Consider the following 24,858-nt stretch of genomic DNA (forward strand, 5'->3'; position numbering starts at 1 on the left):
GCTGAAATGCACTGAAGTTTAAAACTAAACGCTTTCAAGCTTTGAACCAGTAACCTTCGCGTTATTACACTCACTGAGCTACCAAATCACATGTTGCCTTTATTTGGACACTCAACCACACTGTAATATAACTGAGGAGAGAGAGCCCCCTGCTGGATATCTAGTTATAAATCCCTACAATGCTGGCAGAGTTATGCATTCATTCAGTCATTTATTTGATAGACATTTCTGTTGTGGAGAGCATGTCTGGAGTCAGAGCTGTCCGAGAAGAACCAGGAAGTTAAAGAGGCCTGGTTTGAGTGTTTATATATGGGATTTAAGTTCAGATTTGAGCCCCTTATTTGAGGCATAATAAAAGGCACATTTATGTTTGCAGTACCTTGATGCTGAGTTATTTATGTTAGAATGATATACATTGCGTTAATCACTGTAAGTTATAGAGTTGTCATATATTTGCGTCTTATGTATCAAATGTAGTGGATGTGATAATAATACATGGTAGTTTCTGTCACCTGGACTCTTCAGGTATTTTATTGTGCCTTGTACCCGCATGATTATCATAGTATTTATTAATTACAATTTATTAGCATATCCCATCCATCATTTTTACTTTATTTTGACTTACAGAAAGCAAAAGTATACACAGGATGAATAATTCATCGTAGGGTTGAGTGAAATTGGTAAACGATATATTCGTTATCAGCCATCTCAATGTTATATCACAATATTGACCGGAGTTATCTACAAACAATCCACAATAAGTAACAGATATTGAGAGGGAATAGCTGGATATCCCAAACCTGCAGGTAAATCAGCAAAAGGCTCACAAGAATGTTAGCCAGACAAAACAATTGACTATTATTAGATATTATTACTTATTATTAGCGATTGTGGAGGAGGGTGTGGTGCAGCATCTGGCTGCAGGAGAGATGGGTCAGAATGATCAAACTGTCCCGTGTCTCTCTGGAGCTGTACGAACCCCGGGTGGCAGCGAGCCACTCTTTGTGGGCCCAAAAGACTTTATTTTATAAAGACATTATTATAAAAATTTGGGAAATGTTCTCGTCTGTGCAGATTTAAATGTTGGAACAGGACAGTATGCCGGCAATGTTGATAATCAGGGAAAGAAACCTGGATCTGCTGATGGCTTTCCTCTCTCCAAGTTACCTTACACAGGTTTGATAAAACCACCAACACTAGTGGGATTCAGCTTTTGGAGCTGTTGCACGCTGGATCTGTACATCGTTAATGGTCGTCTGAGAGGAGACTCTCTGGGCAGGTTCACGTGCAGTTCAGCTCTCGGCAGCAGCACGGTGGTCTACGTCATCACAGACCTCGACCCAACCTCTCTCAGAGCTTTACCAGTCAGCCCACTCACACCGCTCTCAGACCACAGCAAGATTACTGTGTATTTGAAGAAGGCTCTCAGTAATTCTGAGGCCTCAGAACCCAGCAGACTTTTCAATATCACAAAGATAGATGGGTAGAGGTAGAGAATTCATTTTGAATTCCAACTAAAAAGGTCTACAGCAACACCATCTGACATTCCAGCTACAATCTGGCTCAAAATGTTCCAATTTATGGTTGAACCAATTATTCTGTACGGCAGTCAAATCAGGACTTTGACAAACAGGCCAAAACAATCATTGAATTGTTTACACCGACTTCTGTAAGATCCTCTTACATGTACAAAGAAAGACCCCGAACAAAACATGTAGAGCAGAACTCTGCCAATATCCCCTCATAGTCATAATTTAAAAAAAAAACACTCAAATTTGATCAACACCTAAAAACCTGTGTACTTGTAGATACTGAACCCCAAATTGCTTATTTACAAATCGCCCAGAGGCCAAGCAAAGAACTAAATCAATCTCCTTAAGCAGACAGGTTTTTAACAAAGACACAACAGAATCCCGGCTAAATGTAACTCCTAAATAAGATGCAAAGCAGCAGCGTCCTCCATTAGGGCCGGAGCGCGACACCACTCAGCAGCCTAATTTAAGTTAAAACTGGGAACATGTATGAGGCTGTATACACGCCACTATACTAAACCAGGCATTCGGGATTACCTCCGCGGAGAGGAGAACACGCACAAACAAATCTGAGCGCATGGCCATACCTGCAGCCGGCGGAAGCGGAACGCCAAGTGTAACCATGGGGAGGGAGGGAGAGAAAAAAACACCTGCCTAAATAGACAGCCCCTCCCCCTGTGATTGGCTAGTGTCACAGAATGCCAGCCACACAATCAATTTGCATATTAACATATTTATAACATATTTGCATGAAACATTTTTGACTTCTTTCTTATTTATTTGCATAATTTTGTCCAACTTTTACCACCAAGGATCTGTAGAATAAACCTTACAAATGTGAGGCTTCTCCTCTCAACCACCACACGATCGCCACCTGCTGGCGGACCTGTCTAACGGCACCTTAACTTGACAGAATTCAATTCTACACATCCCTGCAGTAAGGAATTGGACAATATTACGTCACAGATACACGTGGCTCGCAAACTCACAGGAAGCAGACCCAGTTTCACACGTAGAAATGAGTGGACGAGCATTTTTTGTGGTAACACTATTTACATTTGCAAACCATATATTATATTTTATGTGAAATTAAAATACACATTTACAGCACTCTTTATTTTTTGGGAGATATAACTTTACAAAACAAAAATGCACGCGTATTGCACCTCATATTTCATTTGTAAGGTTTATTCTACAGATCTGTGGTGATAAAAGTTGGACAAAATTATGCAAATAAAAGGTGGAAGGTAGTCAAAAACGTCACGTTGCTCACAAACTCACAGGAGGCGATCCGAAAATATGCAAACCCTGTTTCACGTGTAAAAATGTATCCATAATGCGTATAATAATAAAGCATACATATTTTCTGATTAATTATTTGCAAATTAAAGAACACATGTTTGTGGATAGTGAATATGTGTGAGTCATTGTACACATTGTATTCTGTTGTTTTACACATATGAAAATCCAATAAAAACTTCCATGTTTAATTCAATCATATATTCTTTTTTCCAAATATGATCTGATAAAGATCCAGGGTTCATCATCTCTGTTGATGTCCCACTTTCCAATTTACGGTTATCTTCCATGTTAGCTTGTGGGAATGTAAATGTAATATTCCAAGTTACTATGGATAATAAACATAAAAACAACAACAACAACAATAATATTGAGTCGTTTTGTGCCAAAGCAGTGATGGGAGGTACACAGTTTAATCCACATTGACTGCTGATTGTGTGACATTTTGAAAAAGTGAACTCAGGATGGAAACATGTGTTACCAAACAATCCATCAAACAAACAAACAAACAAACAAACAAACAAACAAACAAACAAACAGACGGTAATTAAAAACAAATAATACAGCAGTAATAACAAAGAAATAGAGAAATTTTTGCTCCTAGTTCAACATATTCTTAAGGTCGCATGAGGGACTGACTCTTCTTTAGAAACCCTGGGCATGGCTGTGTTTACTTAGCACATTTTATTTTTATGCAAACACGGTATCGAGTGTTCCTGGGAAATGAGGAGGGCTTTTGTTTTTGAAGGCCAGCCCGGAAGTGTACCTCGTCGTTACTGTGGTAGGCTGTCTCCCCTGATTTCCTGCTCCTGGTCCAGCCCGGACCGTTGCGCTGCTGAAGTGAACGGATTCCGCAGCTAGCCGGTGATGACACTCAGAGGATGACAGGCGGAACACAAACAGTCCCGGCAGCACTTCTACCGCCAGTCACCGGCACATAAACGGAGCAGTCTTAGCTCAAATAATATGAATTATTAGCCGAGAGGCCGACACATTTCAGCACCGTTACAGGCTCGCTTGGACGGGATGCCTGGGAACGGAACCCGCTTATTTAAATCCAGCCACAGGCCACCGCCAGCAACGTTATGCACAGTTTAAATTGAATGACACACCGAAGGCATCATGGGATTCCTTCACCAGCTTCAACTCCTGCTGTGGAAGAACATTGCTCTGAAGAGGAGGGGACCGGTAAGACAACACGTCCACATGCCAGTCTGTAAGAACGCATTTTGGGACGCCGCCGCTCCATTTCCCCGCAGCCATTAGTTGGGCTAACCTTAATTTTTTACCAGCATCTGCTGTCACTGCAAACGTTCCCACCAGGTGTGAGGATGTATCACCGCAGTGAGCTTTACGTGGAGCGTGATGGTGTCTGTTGGAGCGACGTGCACACATACTGTCTAACAGGTTGTTGTTTGTGTTTCTGTAACACGACTTTTTTTATTTATTAGCCTCGATTTTGAACACCTCCGTACAGATAGGCTCGGGGTGTGTTGTCATGAGTCAGATCAGCAAGATGCTGGTGCATCATATCCACAAGATGCCAAAACTGGGCCTGACTGATGTAATAATGACAATCACTGCAATGTAAGATCATGGAAATGGAGTTGTTTAACCTGAAGATCTTCACTGTAAGCAGCACTTTATGAGACATGGTCTAGAGACTGCATGTGATCATCCTGTAGCCTAATATTTATATTCATTCATATATATTTACATTCATTCAGATAGAATAATAATATATTTTTAGAATGATTGCTCAAATGGGGGTTTATGGGGTAATCCTTTATTCATAAAGTTGTCACAATAGTCACAATTGAAGCAGTAGGCCTAGATACCTTGATGTCCTGAATATCAAACTCAGAAAACACTGGATCTTTCATTCCCCATAATGCAACTTGATAGTGTCTTTTCATTAGACCACCCCTGTCTAGTATGTGCCCAAAACTTATTCTCCACACATTCAGTTTGACAAATATCTTGACTCAAGTGTGGACCGGGATGCAACCTGAGCAGAACAGCCCAGAATGTTCACATTGTCAGAGAGTGCAGACATCACCTCCAGACGAGCTTCTGTTCCATTAGCTGGGGACAATGGAAGGGATGATATAAGAGCACAAACATGACATCATCGGCGGAGTTAACCGTTTCACCACCTGTCTCCCCTCGCACCGTAAGATGCTGGTCCAGTCAGTCCAGTCGGTCGTAGTTTTAAGAACCGGTTCATTCGGTCTCTGGTTCATGGCGGGGGTTTATCCCGACAGTGAATCAACTTGGTTCAAAGAAGCGACTCTTCGGTCAGACTGTCACCTCTACGAGCCAGAGCCCACCACATCCAAACAGGACAAAGTGTTTGGGAAGGAATGGCTTGTCCAATTTCCATGGCAACAGCCAACATTTTGCATTTATTGCAAAGAGTATGTCCAGAGCATGGCTGGGAACATTGCTTTTGCTGTGGGAGCATCAACAGGTAATTTGCTGACTAAACAAAATCAAGTAGTTTTGTTGCCTCAGCATAATCAAGCTGTTTTATTGTGTATACCCAACTATGTTGTGTGTTTTGTTTTATTTGTTAACCACGTGTTTAAAACTGACCGCTTTGTCCTGGAGAGACAATCACATGCTGTAAGAATGCCCAAATTATTTTTTGCATTCACACACATTTTCACTTGTTTGTGCTGCAAAATACTGCACTGTAATGCTTTCCGTCGGCTTTGCAACACTAGTATGGTGATGTGTACAAATCACATGCATGTAGAAAGCATTGGTGTTTCATTAGCTCATGTGGGAACATTGAAAAATAACAGCATTGGCCCCAATATCCAGGATTGGCTTGGGACAGCTCTCATTTGACACATCCTGTATACAAATGGAATGAACTGCACCCCTAGATTTCATGTTGTCAATGTGGTTTTGGACTTTTTCAAACAGATCTGGGAAGTTGTGTTTTTTTCTTAAGAACTTGGTGATAACTCAATTTGATGATGCATCAGCTTTCAATTGAATTGCATTGTGATTAAATGAAATACTGAGATATGATGTTGCCTAAATTGATAATAATAAGCACGTACTTGAATTTCTCAGAAAAACAGATGTGACTCCTACTACTACTGTTAATACTACTACTACTACTGTTAATACTACTACTATACTACTACCAGCACCACATGCATATAGAACCTCTCAGTTCAATACAGTTACCATACTGAACTACAACTGACAAGCTTCTCCCATCTTTAAGGTCTATTTTCCAGAATAGAATAGTGCAAGCAGCTCAGGACATGGTTGTCTTTGTGTTATAATGTTGGAGAGTCATGTGTAAATGTCCACTTGGAACACAAATGTTGAGTTGTGAGTAGTGTTTTCCAGCTGCAGTGTGCAGGATTTTCTTAATTTGGTAAGAGTTATTAAGTTGTATCTACACCGTAGCACTCTACTCCTGGGAATACCCAGTGTAAGTGGAGTTAAATCACACTTTTTTTTCTTAATCTCATCATCATTTGAAGCTGAAGTGCCTTAAACTTGCATTCTCTCTACTGGCCATTAGTTGTCAACAAGTCTGATAGTATAGATATGTATTATCTCAGTAAACATCGTAAACGTGAGTTTATGGACTTAATCGCTAGTTAACTTAAGTTCTATGTACTGACAGCTTTTTGTGTAAACTCTCTGGTGCTGAAGTTTGAGTGGTTGACACAGTGATTCCCTGTGATGGTCTGTATGCCCAAAGCCTCATCATTTTCATACAACAACATTACCTTCAAATTGAGCGTCAGTTGGTTATTCAGGAAAAATATGGTGTAAGATGTTCAAATGGCCTTCTCCAGATGTATGTTGTAATCTAACATGATGACTCCATAGTCATACCATCTGAGTATGCTGATGTCTTGAATCCATACAGGGTCTAATATACCAGTTGGTATATTTGAGTGATATCTGTGCTGTTTAAAGGCTGGATCTGTCCAAAGGCAGCTTGAGTTTTATGCCCGCCTGATGACTTTGCTGGTGTTCTGATAGAGGGATCGGTGTGGGGAGGGTTGTGGTGTGCTGCAACTATTTTTAGCCCATCTACCTTCAGACATTAAAAACTGAGGAGGCAGGAGAGATACACTGGGGAGCCTCTGTCATAGTTACAGGAACAGCTATGTCATGTTTGTCTTTAGATTTATGTTCACACTGCCCTGGTTTGGCCTAACTGAAGCTGTCCATAGGATTGATGGTTAGAGCAGAATGGCCTAGTCAGCATTTAGCTGAGATAGCATTCATTTCATGCACTATACATAAGGGCATAATTTGGACTTGCAGGTGGGACAAATTAGTAGCTTTGTCTCTTTCAATCATGCAGAACACTCATGACATTACTGTCTGTTACATTACTGTCTGTGACAACGTACTACTACCATACGTGTAAATGTGACTGGCAAAAAACTTTTTATGTAAGTATGAGAATGGTCTGCCCTTCAGCGGTCATGCACGATCAGCTGAAAATCACTTCAATCAGAAGCAGATGGATGGGTTAACCTTAACGTCTGCCACCTGTTTTGTAAAATACAGTACATTGTCAGCTGTTTTTGATTCATCTTATATTTGTTGTCCCCTTCATCTTGACAAAGTAGTCGCTATTCACCTGTGTGACAGTAGAGTACGTCATAACAGAGACAGCACTGGTGAAAATTATAAATTAATTGCCTAATTGCTTTTAACAAATGGTCATCCTGTTGAATCGGAGCAATCTGAGGTAAACTGTTATATCCTAACCTACTGTGCGCTATTTTATCGACTTTTAAGAAAGATTATGTCACATTTTCGCCAGCTAATGTGTTCTGTACAACAGTGTATTAGGGCCACTGTAGAAAAAACCCAAACTTTTTTCTCTGAAAATGACCACCCTCTCTCGGCTCTGTTTTTTTTTTTTTCCCCTACAGTGGTCATAATATGCTGTCGTAGGTCTGTGCACAAGTTCCCATGACAAAACTATATATATATATATATATACACTCAACAAAAATATAAACGCAACACTTGTTTTTGCTCCCATTTTTCATGAGATGGACTTAAAGATCTAAAATTCATTCCAGATACACAATATTACCATTTCTCTCAAACATTGTTCACAAATCAGTCTAAATGTGTGATAGTGAGCACTTCTGCTTTGCTGAGATAATCCATCCCACCTCACAGGTGTGCCACATCAAGATGCTGATCTGACATCATGATTAGTGCACAGGTGTACCTTATACTGTCCACAATAAAAGGCCACCCTGAAATGTGCATTTTTTTGCTTTATTGGGGGTCTGGGGACTCAGAACCAGTCAGTATCTGGTGTGACCACCATTTGCCTCATGCAGTGCAACACATCTTCTTCGCATAGAGTTTATCAGATTGTCAATTGTGGCCTGTGGAATGTTGGTCCACTCCTCTTCAATGGCTGTGCGAAGTTGCTGGATATTAGTGGGAACTGGTACACGCTGTCGTATACGCCGGTCAAGCACATCCCAAACATGCTCAATGGGTGACATGTCCGGTGAGTATGCTGGCCATGCAAGAACTGGGACATTTTCAGCTTCCAAGAATTGTGTACAGATCCTTGCAACATGGGGCCGTGCATTATCTTGCTGAAACATGAGGTGATGTTCATGGATGTATGGCACAACAATGGGCCTCAGGATCTCATCACGGTATCTCTGTGCATTCAAAATGCCATCAATAAAATGCACCTGTGTTCTTCGTCCATAACAGATGCCTGCCCATAACATAACCCCACCACCACCATGGGCCACTCGATCCACAACATTGACATCAGCAAAGCGCTCACCCACACGACGCCACACACGCTGTCTGCCATCTGCCCTGAACAATGTAAACCAAGATTCATCCGTGGAGAGAACACCTCTCCAACGTGCCAGACGCCATCGAATGTGAGCATTTGCCCACTCAAGTCTGTTACGGCGACGAGCTGGAGTCAGGTCAAGACCCCGATGAGGACGACGAGCATGCAGTTGAGCTTCCCTGAGACGGTTTCTGACAGTTTGTGCAGAAATTGTTTGGTTATGTAAACCAATTGTTTCAGCAGCTGTCTGAGTGGCTGGTCTCAGACGATCTTGGAGGTGAACCTGCTGGATATGGAGGTCCTGGGCTGGTGTGGTTACACGTGGTCTGCGGTTGTGAGGCCGGTTGGATGTACTGCCATATTCTCTGAAACGCCTTTGGAGACGGCTTATGGTGGAGAAATGAACATTCAATGCACGAGCAACAGATCTGGTTGACATTCCTGCTGTCAGCATGCCAATTGCACGCTCCCTCAATGCTTGTGGCATCTGTGGCATTTTGCTGTGAGACAAAACTGCACATTTCAGAGTGGCCTTTTATTGTGGGCAGTATAAGGTACACCTGTGCACTAATCATGATGTCAGATCGGCATCTTGATGTGGCACACCTGTGAGGTGGGATGGATTATCTCAGCAAAGCAGAAGTGCTCACTATCACACATTTAGACAGATTTGTGAACAATGTTTGAGAGAAATGGTAATATTGTGTATCTGGAATGAATTTTAGATCTTTAAGTCCATCTCATGAAAAATGGGAGCAAAAACAACAGTGTTGCGTTTATATTTTTGTTGAGTATATATATATATATATATAAAACATGTTGACAACATGACAATTGAAATGGAAAATTGCCCCTGGTGTGTAACCTTAAGGCAGCAACAGCACATATTTGAGAACACCATGGAATAGGCCAGTTCAATCTATGCCACAATGATCCATCAGCAGGGAGATGACTAGGAACTGACAAGCAGTTTCATTGTATATCACCATGATAATCTTGTCAATGTTGTCCTGTTCCTTTTCAGTGGGTGCTGGCCTTTGAGATCTTTATCCCGCTGGTCCTCTTCTTCATCCTCCTGGGTCTGAGGCAGAAGAAGCCAGCGATTCCTGTCAAGGAAGGTAGGTAGACATGGCTGGAGACAGCAGGGTGGCAACCCCTAGTAATAAAATATATTACAGGGAGTCATCAATAAATGCATTTTTTATCATATTTACTTATGGATGGGTAACAATGTAAAATTCAGCAAGGATTTGATGCGTCAGTAAATTATTTGCATCAGTAAATTCAAGCAGTTGTTTTTTGAGCCTTGATATTATCTGTTTATTGAAATAATCTATTTTGATAGATCTATAATCTATAAAGCAGATTCCCCTGAAAACAAAAAAAAAAAGGTGAGACACGTCCAGCATTTATAGACAGACGAGGGAAAATATCATGGACCATTTTATTGCAACAAAAAAATGTATTCAGCATTGACGTGTGGGTGACTCTCTGGCCATTAGCTGCTCATCTGACAGCTTTCTTCCTTTTCAACTCTAACACAGATTTTCTCCCTCTGCTTTTCATCGTCATTGTCCTGTTTGCTTGTATAATAATTCCTTACAACCCTCCTACCTGCCACATCCTTTCCCTTTTTTTCTCTTTTTGTCCCTCCTTTACCGTTATTCTCCCCCATGTCCAGCCTTTTACAGCGCAGCCCCACTGACCTCAGCTGGCATCATTCCCATCATGCAGTCGCTGTGCCCAGATGGACAAAGGGATGAATTTGGTTTCCTGCAGTACAAGAACTCCACGTGAGTAGACTTTGTTAGCATTCACTCGTCTCATTACTTTTTTTTAGCAGTTATTTTGATTATTTGCTTGTTTCATAAAGTATGTGAGAATACTCAGACTGTTCAGGCCAACTTTGGCTCTGTGTAAAAAGATGTCTGTTCTCCATACTTTGCTTCCTAATTGTTAAGTAAGTACTGTATATTAAAGAAAACGACTACAAGCCTTTGAATGTCTAAATCCCTCTATGAGTGTGACCCAGCTGCTGGAGAGGATCAGTGAAGTGGTTGAACAGAACGGACTCTTTATGTCTGACCGGCCTGGTTTGGGTCAAGAGCTGGAGACCTTGCAGCAGCACCTGGAGAGTCTCAGCTCAACCCCTTTACCGCTGGACTACAACTTCAACAGCAGTCAAGGTCTGAAATATTGCCATGCTATCACGACAATATGTGTGTGTATACCTGTATACACCGTGTGGCAGATTGAACAGACATCAGCACCCCTGATGTTATGTAGTTTTGTGTTGTGATTTGCAAGATGTGATGCATCTGATTGGATGCACTGTTGGTACAGAATGCCACTGCAAAGAGTAGATTTATCAAAAAATAATGTATCATCCTCTATTTGTGCAGAGTATATAACGCAGAACACTTTTTCTCCAAACCACAGCACAAACCAAACACCTGCAAGCTGTGTGAGCCTTATTATTAATTTGAGATCACAATATTGTAGGAAAAAAAGATTCCTGAGGGCATAAACAGACTATAAGACAAATAATGTTCTGTTTTTACTTAATATTTTGATCCTGCTCTCTTTTTAAACACTTTTTGTTGAAGTTCTTTCTTGGTAAACCAACTTAATTATCTTTTTTTTTTTTAAAGCAACATTTTATAAAAGTGACTTTGCAGAAATAAAATAAATAAAAATGAATGTAAAAATACCAGATGAAATTCAGACTTGAAAAATCTATCCTTTTATATGATTTCCTGACCATTCCAAAATTACAGCAAACATATTTGGCAGAAATAAAATAACCTTTGCTGTGTCAAAGATGATTACCGTTAAAGAGAGTCTGTAGCTCCAAATCAACCTCTATAATATCTAATATGCTATCAAAAAACAATCTAGAACATGCCACTTAATCCTAAAACAGTGTGTGTGTGTGTGTGTGTGTGTGTGTGTGTGTGTGTGTGTGTGTGTGTGTGTGTGTGTGTGTGTGTGTGTGTGTGTGTGTCTGTGTGTGTGTGTGTGTGTGTGTGTGTGAGTGTGTGTTCGGATGCAGGCTTCACGCTGGCCAGTGTGTTGAAGAACCAGTCAGTGTTCCAGCAGTTCCTGGTCAAGAATATTTCCCTGTCCAATTCAACAACCAGCCTGCTGCTCAACACTCCAGTCAGTCTCAGAGAGGTGACTCACGGTTTTATTTATTAACAATTATGATAGTTGTAAAGACGAAGAGCATCTAAACCACTTGAGTGTAACTCATTCTAACAGGTACAGTACAGTATGTCAAATACAATCTTGTTGAAGCACACAGTTCACTGTTATAGAATCTGAGTCCTGGGTTACACAGCACATTATAACTTATAATAAAATATATTATAACTTATACCAAACTTTAGAATGTACAATCGGTTATGATACCTTAGAGCAGCTCTTTATAACTGGCTAAAGTTTGGTAGTTATAATGTGCTGTGTAACCCAGGATTCCTCTTCCAAACACTTGGCGTGGAGGTATAAAGCGTTATGAATGCTTAACTACATTATGGCCACCATTTATAATACTTTATTAACCTTGTTATGAGGTGTCATGCATGATTATAAACATTTATAGCGACTTTTATAAAGCCTTACGAATGCATTATAATGTGTTATAAATGTCGGTATGATGCATTATATACATAACCTTCATAGAAAGTGTTACCGCATGTTTTTATAGACTGATTTGATACATCTCTTTCACATTGTCTCATAGCTTATTGAATTGATTTTGCACAGAAGAGATGATTGAGATAATCCATTTATTACAGTGATTTTACAAAGTGGAACACTGTTGAAAGTGTTGCAGAAATGTTATCACGTATGACCTTTTACAATTGGCAGACATTGTTCAGACATGAGGATGACGTTTTAAACTGATATCAGATTATTGTAAAGGAGTTCATGTCTGACAGGAGCTTCACTTCCATTAAGAATGACATTCAATGTGTGTGTGTGTGTGTGTGTGTGTGTGTGTGTGTGTGTCCTGTAGGTGTACGGTATTATTTTTGGTACATCTCTCAGAGATGGAGGAGGGGCCCAACGTTGGATTCATGAGGCAAAGGACACCAGACAAAAACCTGGAGACAAAGTTCTTCATTTAGAGGTGAGCTCAAACACGACACAAGGTAGCGGTGACGGCTATTAGCTTGTCTACTAGAGGTGGTAGAAATAATCGATGCTATGATTCATTGCGATGCTGTGTTGAGTGCATCTGCATCGATGCAGTAAAGTCTTTTATTTTTTTATTATTAAAAAAATGAAATATATATATATTTTTACATTTTGGGCAAACTTTCTACATTTTATATAAGTTATGTAGCACATCAACTGTCTCATACAAATAGGAATTTGTTTGAAAGAAAAATTCTCATTATATTTAAATCCAAAAAGAGAATCGTTTACTATTCGAATCGTGACCCTCATCATGAGGTGACTGAGGACTGCAACCACTACTGCTGTTAAATACAATAAGTTACATTACAAATCTTCGCTTCATGGAGGTCCTGGGAAGACTTGTCTAGGTGAGATTGCAATAAGTAAAATGTATTTACAAGTTAACTCTCAGAAATCATGATGAGCCCATATCCCATGTTTGAGAAACCCACTTACATTATATTAGCAGGATTATTTGTTTTCATGTATAACAGGTGTGAAAATACACAGGGTTTGAACCTTCTCAAGGCTTTCTTTGTATTCATCACACAACTATTTTTGTATTTTTTGTGTGAACAACATGAGTGTAGAGACTGTCTGGAAATGTGCTGGTTATCCCCATATTTAAATGATTGTTCAAGTCTGGGGCTTCTAGATGACAGTAGGCTCTTCACCCTGCCTTTGATGTTTGCCTTCCAACATAATCTGACAACATTTTGTCATTTTTAGCACACCCTTAGCACGTCACTAACTGAAAACAAGTGTTTCATGTCTAATGTGGGTCTGCATTTCTGCATTGAAATCTTGACTGCGTAGGTTATTATATGAGACGAAAAATATAAACTAATCTTAACTCTGAACTCAGCATTTGATATTGTCATATCATTATCATTATCATATGGGATAGGGCTGAACGATTTGATATTGCGATTTAGTCATTTTTTTAAAGACAAGCTTATATATATATATACAGTATATATATATATATATATATATATATATATATATATATATATATATATATATATATATATATATATATATAAGCGCTGCATCTTTCCTTAGATGGCAGCTTTTGTTCTAAATTGCGATTTCAATGAAAAAACAATTCATTGTTCAGCCCTAATATGGGACAATAATAAGCAGGCATTAGTGTGAGAGGACCCAGATGCTGACATCATCAAATAAACTGATTCTCTTTTCCACAGGGGTTCCTCCTGACTGGAGCCATGCTGGAGGTCCTCACCTGTGCGAAGGGCGGGGCCACAGAGCTCAGTAAGATCCTGTTGGTCCCCGAGGAGCAGTGGCCGGTGCTGCAGGCCTATCGCAGCGTAGTGTGCAGCGGAGGGGAGGCTAAAAAGTCAGAGCGCTTCAGGCTGATAAGCCATGAGCTGAGAGAGCAGATCAACAAAAAGAGGGTCACTGAGAAGGTACAGCAGAAACATTTACTGTAGAAGCTATAAAAATATTTTAAAAATAGTTATTTAACAAAATAATCAGACAACAGTTGCTTAGTTGAGTGGTTCTTGCCATCATATGGATTAGAACATCTGTCGTATAGGGCTAGGCTTTGCACAACACAACTGATGGTCTCAAACTCATTAGGAAGTCAAGAAATTCCATAAAAACATTGAATTAGAAAAAGTGAAACTGATGAAGTCAGTAATTAATTTATTCATCAAGGCAAGAACACCAAATTTTCCATCACATTATATTTGTTCACTCGCTCTCTTCCTTCACCTGTTTTTTCCTCTTTTCCTCAACCCTCTAACCCACCAGCTTCAACTGGATCAGCCTAATTCTTTGGTTCCGCTCTCTCAGTCTAAACTTGGGGCCTTATTAAAGGACCTGGCTGATTTAGAGAGGCTTCTCAAGGATGTGGACCTGCTCTCTGGCCTGGCCCGCCTGCTGCCCAAAGGAGCCTGTACTGGTCGGGGTCCAACCTCCCAGACGAACATGACCTGGCCCCTCAACGCCACCACCTGGGGGACCAACACAACTGACATCCCTGGAGAAGAGGGGGTGGATGAAGCAGAGGGAGGTGGAGGATCAGGAGGAGCGAAAAGAAAGGAGGAAGCAGAGAACCCTCACTCTCAGTTTTCAGCATTTGTGCAACTGTGGGCAGGACTGCAGCCAATTCTGTGTGGGCATAAGAGGTGGGTGAAGCAAAAGAGCTGATGAAATCCTGACTAAATGATAGCTATGTCTGTGTGGAGAACATTATTCTCATCTTGTTTTGCAGAGAATGAAACAAAGTGAAGTATAATTCCAATTTTTATAATTTTGGTCATATTGGTAAAGAGATGAGGACGGTCAGTAAGGGAAATTAGCCGTTACAAGCCATTACTCCCGCCCTCTCTCTTTCCCTGAGTGTAATATGAGTGTAATATTTAACGTCTAAAAGTAGTAATACCCACTCCACCTGACTTGAGAAATCTTCTCAGATTAGATAATGCAAGCATTGCAGCAGTGCATGGTGTAAAGACTGTATACCGGGAACAGCAAGATATTAGCCTGGTAAACTAGCTAATTAAAAAGATTATCATTCATTTTTACAACCTGTGACAGACAACATGTAAACTATGTATATCACTATGACTTGGCAGTAAAGTTAAAGGTATGATATACAACAATTTCTTAAAAAACATGTATGGACTGCTACATAAATAATCCCTCTCAATCATCACTTAAACGCTACTGAGACGGAAAGGGTTGACAGAATGTTATGCCTCTGAGCTCACTCTCTAGCTCACTGAATTTTGAACGGTGTTTCCACAAACAGCAACTGACAATGTATTTATATATTTTACCTTTAATGGCCTTTAATCTGTGGCTCTTGTTGCAGGATTATTGAGCCGGAGGCTTTGAAACAAGGGAACATGAGTTCTCTGGGATTCACCAGCAAAGAACAGAGGAATCTGGGCCTACTGGTTCACTTGATGACTGCGAATCCCAAGATCCTCTACTCCCCGATTGGATCCCAGATGGATAAAGTGATACAGAAGGCAAGTAGAAACTATGGTTGAAGTAAATATTGTTATTGTGAAAGGTTTAACAGTTTTATATTCACACATTAAAGAAACAGAGCAACATAAACATTGTTAAACTTCTGTTTACTCAAAAAATTCAAAAGCTCAGGTTAACAGGAGCAAGTGGACCTTGACTTTAGAAAAAAAATTGTGGAATGAAATAATCCTGAGAACAAAATGTCAGGAGCAGTTAACAGCAAAGCTTAGAGAAAACATTTCACAAAGACACATCGATCATTTATCCTGTTCAGGGCTGGCCAGATTGGATATTTTTCTTCTTCCATGTGCAGACCCAAACCAACAATTCAATCCAATATTTTATTGATTTTATGTATCGTGTCATATCACAACAAAAGGTATCTCAGGACACTTTAAACATAGAGCAGGACTAGAACACGCTCATTATTCAATGAATTTTCAAAGTCCCAACAACAAGCCGTAACAGACTTTAGGCAGAAATATTGTGCAGACCAGGCTCTTGGGTTCCATCTGCATTTGGTGTTGGTCGTAGTGTAGTAGCAGTAATACTAACAGTAATAGTGTAGGACTGAGACAAAATACACTATCAGGCTGTGGATACACAAACAATTATAACAATTAATATTGTTTGTGTATTCACAGCCTGATATTTATAGTTTATTTTGACTCAGTCCCACACACACTGCCATGCTGCCCCAAATACCCACTAGAGCACCAAATGTGTATTGATCCGCTGCTAAAAAATAGTCCCTAACAAATGCACTATTTGATCCTGTTTGACTATCGTTTGTTTAAAACGACAATGATGACCTGTTGACCAAACTTCATATTCTTCAGCTGCTTTAAAGATGTACATCTTCAGTTTGAACCAGTGAGCTGAGAGCAACAGAATGGGAAGGGAAGTCAGAGAGTATGGAGTGACAAACATATAAAATAACATCAGCTTTGTTCTTTTAAAGTTTGTTCTGTTTTTTCGCTGGTATGACCAGTTTACTCTTGATAACGCTGGATGTGCAGTTTCATCTACGCCGACAGATGCTGCCTTCAGAAGACTCCCACGATGAATTATGTTAGAGAAAGGAGAAAACCGTGGGAAGGGTTTCATCATTTGGATTCCACACAAGCGACATCAAGCACTGGCATCCTAATCTGGCTCTTCAGCATGTTGCTGATTTAAGGCACTTTTAGGCTCAACAATATCACAAACACCCACTGATTATCTGTGAGTGAGCACAAACTGACTGCTATAACATTAGCTCTCGTATCTGAGCAGATGGTGCAGATACCAGGATGGGAGGGCGAGGGTTTGAAGGAGGAAAGGAGTGGAAAACAAATCGTGAATTCATACAAAATATACTTAAAAAGGAAAAACATGTTTTATTTTTCGCACTTAGGCAAATGAGACATTTGCGTTCGTCGGTAACGTGACACACTACACACGCGTATGGCTCAACATCTCCGCTCAGCTGAGGACTTTTCTGGAAGAGGGCCGGCTGCACAACCACCTGGTGTGGCTACAGCAGGTAGACTCGCATACAAGTTATCTTTTGACATTATCAGTGATACAGTACTATCAGGATGGGTAAAAGTCAAGTGTATTCATATTTTACCAGTAAGATAATCTATTGACAGAACTTAACAGAGTTATGGTGCACACGTTAGTCTCCATCCATCGTCCTTCTCCAGTTGTCCTCAGAGCTTCAGCAGCACCCTGAATATTTGAATGGCACAGAAAGTGAGCTGATGCAGAGTCTGATGGAGGGGAACTACAGTCTTCCTAACATCTCCACCCTGCTGGAGCAGCTGGACACCATCGATAACGCTGCCTGCGGCTGGACGCGCTTTATGTCTAAGGTGGGTATAGAACCGAGCCTCCCACTGTGGCCCAGAGGTAGAGCGAGTCGTCTTCCAATCAGCGGTTGATCCCCGGTTCCTCCAGTCCACATGTTGAAGTGTTCATGGGCAAGAAACTGAACATTAGATTAGATCCTGATAGGCAGCCTCTGCCATCAGTATAGTATCAGTAGTAATGTGTGTCCAGCATGATGGTTTAGTCTTTGTGCTCAGCTCTAACAGCAGTGTGTGATTAATCCATCTGTGCTGTAGAAAATAAGTTGTACTTTTGCTCATTTCTTCCAGGTCAGTGTGGATGTCTTCAAAGGCTTTCCTGACGAGGACAGCATTGTCAACTACACCCTAAACCAGGCCTACCAGGACAACGTGTCTGTGTTTGCCAGTGAGTCATCCTTCTGTGTCCGGGTGTGATCATGGTACCTCAAGTTGATAGTAATAAAAAAAAAGCTTTGTGCTCTAATTGCAACAATATGAAGCACATTGATCAAGCATATATTTATCTTTTTGAAAATAAAACCTTTACAGTGTACAAGCAAATTACATATGAAAAAATAATAATAATGCAACGACATAAGACAAATAGCAGGCTCCACTGTATAAATAATTCTTAATATAAATATTGATATCAATAGGACTATCAATAAAAATGAATAATAACTGAACCTAGGAGTTTTCCTTCTCTTTTGTGAACGGTGGTCCGTAAAAGAGTGCTGACTCACCTTTAAGCAAGGAGTGTGAACCTTTACAAAACATATGCCAGTTGTGCAGCAAACACAGTGTTCAATCTGTTACTTAAACCCTGTAATTTAATACTTTCATGGTGTTTACAACACGACACGAGTAGAATGAAAAACAGAATTCACTGTATATTATTGAGACCGTGCTATAAAGAGACAAAGGACAAACTGGCCTGAAGTAAAGTCAAAGTTAGAGGTATTGCAACATGCAGAAATCGGCCTTGAACCTACAGTAAAATGTTGGTATTCTGAGTCACCAGCACACCACAGATGAGATATATGTTCTTTTTTTCCAGGTGTGATTGTCCAGACTAACAAAGACGGCTCTTTGCCACCACATGTTCTGTACAAAATAAGACAAAACTCAAGCTTTACAGAAAAGACCAATGAAATTAGACGGGCCTACTGGCGTCCCGGGCCCAACACTGGGGGGAAATTCTACTTCCTCTATGGTTTTGTTTGGATCCAAGGTAAGTGACCAAAATACAATGTGCTAATGTATTCATGTAACAGGCTTGGATATGGATTTGATTTGAAAAAAATATTTAAGCTGTGAAGACCCACAGTTGAAAAATGGCATCATCACATTTAGCCATCCTAAAAGAGATCTCGGATTTACAGAGTCAATGGGTCCCATTGTTTGTCCTTGTGATGCTATTGGATATAAATTGTGTTTATGTGTCCGGTCATCTGGACTTTCCCATCATAGCATTTGTGGCTGAGCAGATTCTGTCATTTTTCCAGAAGACTATAATGAATTCATAAAAGCAACAATGTGCATGATTGTTTTTGGGACAAAGATATGTTTCAATCATTCCATCATAAACAATTAAGAGTGCTATGAATCTTTGGAAACTCCAAACTGCCATGATATACATACTCTTTACAGGTGTATGTAAACTTTAAACCCCAACTGTATCTGACCTGCATACCACCAACTGTATGCATTATAAGCTACACAGTGGTTAGAAAACAAGCAACAATGATTGACGCCTTGGGAGAGGCAAGGAGAGGATTTAGTGGGCATATACTCCTATATTTTATGACATTGTTATCCCGGCTCTATCTCAAAATTGGCCTTTCAACATTATGGCTGATTAAAAACAGTAGATGCCTTTTTGAGGCAATTCAGCTCGAAAATGCAGATTTTTATAAATTTGGTAAGAAATGTCAATATTAACACCAGCATTGATGTTTTTCATCACATTAATGGATAATGAGGCAGGGTTTTTAGTAAATAATGCAAAAACAAATGCAAAAAGTAATGCAAATTTCACATTTTCTCTCCCTGACTTTATTTCTCTCACTGTCTCACTGCCAGATATGATAGAGAGAGCTATCATCAACACGTTTGTGGGCCATGATGTGGTGGAGCCTGGTAACTACGTTCAGATGTTCCCCTACCCATGTTACACCCGAGACGAGTAAGGAATGCCATTTGTAATTTTCTCTACTTTTGTGGTTCTGTTTAGATCATAATGTTGAGCATGGCAGCGACAAGTAATTATCAATTAGGGATGGACATAAAAATATCATATACAATTTACAACAGTGTCCATTTCACAAATGAATAAATCCATTTCTTCATATCAGATAAATATGTCGTTTACATATTACACGTTTGTATGTTAGAAATTCTGGAAGTTCCATGCATTTCAAATTGTCTAAAACGTTTATTTGGTGATGATACCCTGATACTTTTATGTTATTGTTTTTTTCAGTTTTCTCTTTGTGATCGAGCACATGATGCCTCTGTGTATGGTGATTTCCTGGGTTTACTCAGTTGCAATGATGATTCAGCACATTGTGGCTGAGAAGGAGCACCGGCTCAAAGAGGTTAGATTGTATGATCACTAATTGTCATTAGTCTATGCTGTCACACTTCATTTGATTGGTTAAGATCTCAGGCTAATATTTGGTGTTTTCTATCATAGTGCTTCCTTCCTGGCCATAGCTACTTTATTATTATTATTATTATTATTATTATTATTATTATTATTATTATTATTATTATTATTATTATTATTATTATTATGGCATAACATTCACCATGGCATCCAGACTCTTTCACTCCTGTCACATGTGCTCAGTGTGAAACTGCTCTCATATGTGAAGAGAACAATGGCAGACATGCCATCTTCTCGCATGAATGCCAACAGAGTTGCACGATGCTGGGCTGTGAACAGCGGTCCCACTAGAGTCCGTCAGGCCCCCATGCCACCCTTGGGGAGTCAGTTTCTGACAGTTTGGTGAAAAACATGCACACCGGCAAACTGACTTGTGGACGCACGTATGGGACTACCTGTGCAATCTGATTGGGCTGCAGGAAGGGTCTCATGCTACATGTAGTGACAAGAACACACAGGTTCTAAAGTGATTTAATGTGTGTTAACATGCATGTGAGAGGACAGGAGATGTTGTAATGCAACTCTACCTCCTACAAACTCTCTCAATTATTATTTAATTTCCAGGGAATTTTTATTATTATTTTCATGATGTTTTTTTTTAAATAAACCTTACCTTGTCTAAACCTAACCCTAGTTTTTTTCATTGAAAATATAATTGAGAGTGTAGTTTGGTGGTATAGGAATGTAATTTAGTAGGAGACTGGGTTGTGTAGATAGATGCGATGCAAAGATAATAATAACATTGATATTGGTGATAAGGACAGTTGATAGTGGTAATAACATCATGGAGGAATGGGAAGTATGGGTACATTTAGTCGCCACAACAGCGAGGGATGCATGAGCTAGCAATTCATCTCCAGTTTATTCAGTATTCAGTAAAGCGTGGTTGCACCACAGCCCATATAGGGCTAAGCTGGTCTGTTAGATTCTGCAAGTGCAATACTAAATAGCTGCAGCGCCCTTTGGAGGGTGAAAAGATTACACTGAAGACTGAAGATGTCCTTAACACCACTGAATGACCGAGAAAACAAATGTAACCAAATGTAACATATGTAACCATCGTATGCCACTCCCTCAGGTGATGAAGATGATGGGTCTGAACAATGCTGTCCACTGGGTGGCATGGTTCATTACGGGCTTCGTCCAGCTGTCCATCTCCGTCACTGCTCTGACGGCCATCTTGAAGTACGGCCGGGTGTTGCTCCACAGCGATCCTTTCATCATCTGGCTTTTCCTAACCATCTACGCTGTGGCCACTATCATGTTCTGGTGAGTTTTCCTGGTTCCACTAAGCTTGCTTTGAATCCCTCACACCTTAAAATGGGTCACTTTCCAAAGCTACCTCAAGCCCTATAACTTTCTTTGTTTTCCAGTTTTTTGGTGTCAGTAATCTACTCTAAGGCCAAACTGGCTTCAGCCTGCGGAGGAATCATCTACTTCCTCAGCTACGTGCCCTACATGTATGTCGCCATTAGGGAAGAAGTGGCCCATGATAAGATCACTGCCTTTGAGAAGTGCATCGCTGTAAGTCCTCCCACCATTTTATTTGAATAATTCTCTATAGGTTGGGGTCTGTTTGTAAAATGTGCCCTTTGTTTTGTGATGCTGTGATGTATTACTTAAAGAGGATCTATTATGATTTTTGTCATTCTGTCATATATATATTTTTATTTTATTTAAATAAATGTAAAGCCTTCATAGCATTTCAAATATGGTCATCTGCTTCCGGCACAGCACGCCCAAATTAGGAGATGGGCCATGAAGTCCCACTCCTCCATAGCCAGACCTCATTTTAACTACTACTACTACTCAGAGACGGTATTTTTCCGGTTGTAAAGTCAAGTTAATGTACCTTCCTTACATAAGAAAGGCAACAATGGATGCAGTTTGTTTTTTCGGCACACAGCCACATGCAGATGTGTTGTAAATATTAACAGCCCATCATAACTATTACAGGTACACATAGCAGAATATAACTGAATGGTTAAATTTACATTATTGCACAAAGGGAATATTGATATTGAACAGTTTTATTGATATGAAATAAATGAACAGTGTTGGTCTGTGCGGTTTACTGGCAACAGTGTTGATCCTAATGTGTGACAGCAGCAGGAAGGAGGGCCTGTTGAAACTGAAGCCTGTCACTGAAGGAGCTGTTTATAGAACCAACAACATGGGGAGAAGTGGACGCTGTACCTTTTGTAGTCCATCATCATCAGTCAGGGATCGCCAAAATGCCCGTATAAGACAAATTGGGATTTTTTTTTTCTAAATGTCAATCATGCAAAGCTACTCTCGTGGTATCCGAGAATACAAATATAGAGCTGGAAATTAGCATAATGGGTCCTCTTTAAATAATCCAGATGACACGAAGGTGAATAAATGATTGTTTCACTTGTACCCTCCAGTCTCTGATGTCTACTACAGCCTTCGGCCTTGGCTCCAAGTATTTTGCATTGTATGAGGTAGCAGGTGTTGGTATCCAGTGGCGGACCATCAGCCAGTCACCAGTAGAAGGTGATGACTTTAACCTGGGTCTGTCCATGATGATGCTCATCATCGATGCCGGTGTGTATGGTGTGCTCACTTGGTACATAGAGGCTGTGCATCCAGGTATGAAATCATTTTCCTCTGGATCCCCACCATCCTGTTTTTAGATCAGTTACATCAAATGAGTTTCCCCTGTCTTATAGGAATGTATGGGCTGCCCCGTCCATGGTACTTCCCCCTGCAGAGGTCCTATTGGTCAGGCAGTGGCCGTGTCGAGACCTGGGATTGGCCGTGGTGTGGAGGCGGGGCTGCCAGGCTCAGTGTGATGGAGGAGGATCAGGCTTGTGCTATGGACCAGTGGAGATCTGGTATGGACAAGATTCACTTGACCAAGTCAAATGTTTAGCTCAAATAACTTCCTGTATTATGCATGAACATTTTTCTTTTCTTGAGGGGATTGAAAAGTGACTGACTGACTACTTCTGACTTTAAGTAAAGTTACATACATTTTTTGTGCAGGGAGCACCAAAACCCAAAAGAAAATTAAATTTCCTTGTAGCTTTAAGTAAGCTAATAATTGTTTTGCACCACAAATTTCTTCTTTTCTCATTGAAACCCCAGAGGAGATGCGAGGTATAGAGGAGGAGCCAAACCACCTGTCGCTGGTGGTGTGTATAGACAAACTGACCAAGGTGTACAAGACCGGCAGCAAACTGGCCCTCAACAAACTGAGCCTCAACCTCCATGAAAATCAGGTAGTCTCCTTCCTGGGACACAACGGTGCTGGCAAGACCACAACCATGTGAGGATGACTAGTGTGCATGTGCTTGTGCATGTATGTGACGTAGAGATGACGGTCTGTCCAAAGAGCCGGTGCTTTCAATGGACCTGTAGAGTGGAGAAGATGGATGAGGTGCTGGGCTCGGTCACCAGGTATCTTAGCTGCCTGGTTCAAGGTGTACTTTATTTATAGTGACTTATGTCAAAGGGTTAGGGTTGAGGTCGACATCAGACAACCCCTGCTTGAATTGCCTGACTGCTACTGCTAGTGACTGCCTTTACTGTATTGTCATAGGTCCATCCTGACAGGCTTGTTCCCCCCCACATCTGGCTCCGCCACCATATATGGTCACGACATCCGCACGGAGATGGAGCGGATTCGTCAGAACCTTGGCATGTGTCCACAGCACAATGTCCTGTTTGACAAGCTGAGTGTGGAGGAGCACCTGTGGTTCTACTCAAGACTCAAAGGCATGGCAGAAGAAGATATACGCAAGGAGATGGACAAGTAAGTCCTCACCTCACTCAACCACACACAACACAACCATTATATCACAATGACTTCATATCTTGCCCAGACAGCAACCTTCTGGATCTGAAAAGTGAAGCCAAGGCTGAAGTGCCTCGCAGTCTGTCTCTCAAAAAAAAAGTATCATAGCATGGAAGTCTGTGAGAAAATGATTTAAACAGCAAAGTAGATTAATCACGATTCAACTAGTTAGTGAATGAAAACATTTCTATGAAACAGTGTTGTAGAAATGTAGACTATAGTGAACTGTGATTTGACATGCTCGACAACATGTGACACCCAGATGCTTTGAATGAAAACTGTTTCCAATCACAGCACTCAACTAGCTACGTAGATACTCGATTGCTGTTGTTATAGACACTGATGGGGCAGCTGGTTACTAACTGTTTTGCCGTCCAGGATGATTGTTGACCTGGAGTTATCCAACAAGCGCCATAGTTTGGTCCAGACTTTGTCCGGCGGGATGAAGAGGAAGCTGTCTGTGGCCATTGCCTTTGTTGGTGGCTCCAGGGCTGTCATCTTGGATGAACCCACAGCGGGAGTGGACCCCTATGCTCGCAGAGCCATCTGGGATTTAATCCTCAAGTACAAACAGGGTGAGTGGAGAATAAATACCGGGGGACAATCTTTTGTTATGCTCTCTCTCTTCATAGAGTTGTCATTGAGGTCCAGAGTTCTGACGAAAAGAAAGCGTTTGTGCAAACCATGGG

General features: G+C 40.7%; 1 protein-coding gene across 2 annotated transcripts in view; it reads left to right on the plus strand.

The window, feature by feature from the left end:
• The first annotated feature begins 3,686 nt into the window (after nucleotides 1–3,686).
• abca2 (ATP-binding cassette, sub-family A (ABC1), member 2) overlaps nucleotides 3,687–24,858 on the plus strand; it is a 36,841-nt gene continuing 15,669 nt past the window's right edge. The window contains exons 1-22 of one of the 2 annotated variants that reach the window (XM_084024512.1): nucleotides 3,687–4,019; nucleotides 9,686–9,779; nucleotides 10,343–10,454; nucleotides 10,684–10,847; nucleotides 11,714–11,835; nucleotides 12,680–12,793; nucleotides 14,052–14,273; nucleotides 14,623–14,999; nucleotides 15,689–15,848; nucleotides 17,246–17,374; nucleotides 17,538–17,705; nucleotides 17,991–18,087; nucleotides 18,739–18,912; nucleotides 19,764–19,866; nucleotides 20,164–20,278; nucleotides 21,428–21,618; nucleotides 21,723–21,873; nucleotides 22,758–22,962; nucleotides 23,043–23,207; nucleotides 23,461–23,641; nucleotides 23,915–24,127; nucleotides 24,548–24,744. In XM_084024512.1, the coding sequence (XP_083880638.1) occupies nucleotides 3,954–4,019; nucleotides 9,686–9,779; nucleotides 10,343–10,454; nucleotides 10,684–10,847; nucleotides 11,714–11,835; nucleotides 12,680–12,793; nucleotides 14,052–14,273; nucleotides 14,623–14,999; nucleotides 15,689–15,848; nucleotides 17,246–17,374; nucleotides 17,538–17,705; nucleotides 17,991–18,087; nucleotides 18,739–18,912; nucleotides 19,764–19,866; nucleotides 20,164–20,278; nucleotides 21,428–21,618; nucleotides 21,723–21,873; nucleotides 22,758–22,962; nucleotides 23,043–23,207; nucleotides 23,461–23,641; nucleotides 23,915–24,127; nucleotides 24,548–24,744 (3,520 nt within the window). In that variant the 5' untranslated portion in view covers nucleotides 3,687–3,953. The remainder of the gene's footprint in view (nucleotides 4,020–9,685; nucleotides 9,780–10,342; nucleotides 10,455–10,683; nucleotides 10,848–11,713; nucleotides 11,836–12,679; nucleotides 12,794–14,051; nucleotides 14,274–14,622; nucleotides 15,000–15,688; nucleotides 15,849–17,245; nucleotides 17,375–17,537; nucleotides 17,706–17,990; nucleotides 18,088–18,738; nucleotides 18,913–19,763; nucleotides 19,867–20,163; nucleotides 20,279–21,427; nucleotides 21,619–21,722; nucleotides 21,874–22,757; nucleotides 22,963–23,042; nucleotides 23,208–23,460; nucleotides 23,642–23,914; nucleotides 24,128–24,547; nucleotides 24,745–24,858) is intronic. The other variant, XM_084024511.1, reaches the window with a different exon arrangement.

This window comes from Eutrigla gurnardus, assembly GCF_963514095.1.
Source record: "Eutrigla gurnardus genome assembly, chromosome: 13".
NCBI lineage: Eukaryota > Metazoa > Chordata > Actinopteri > Perciformes > Triglidae > Eutrigla > Eutrigla gurnardus.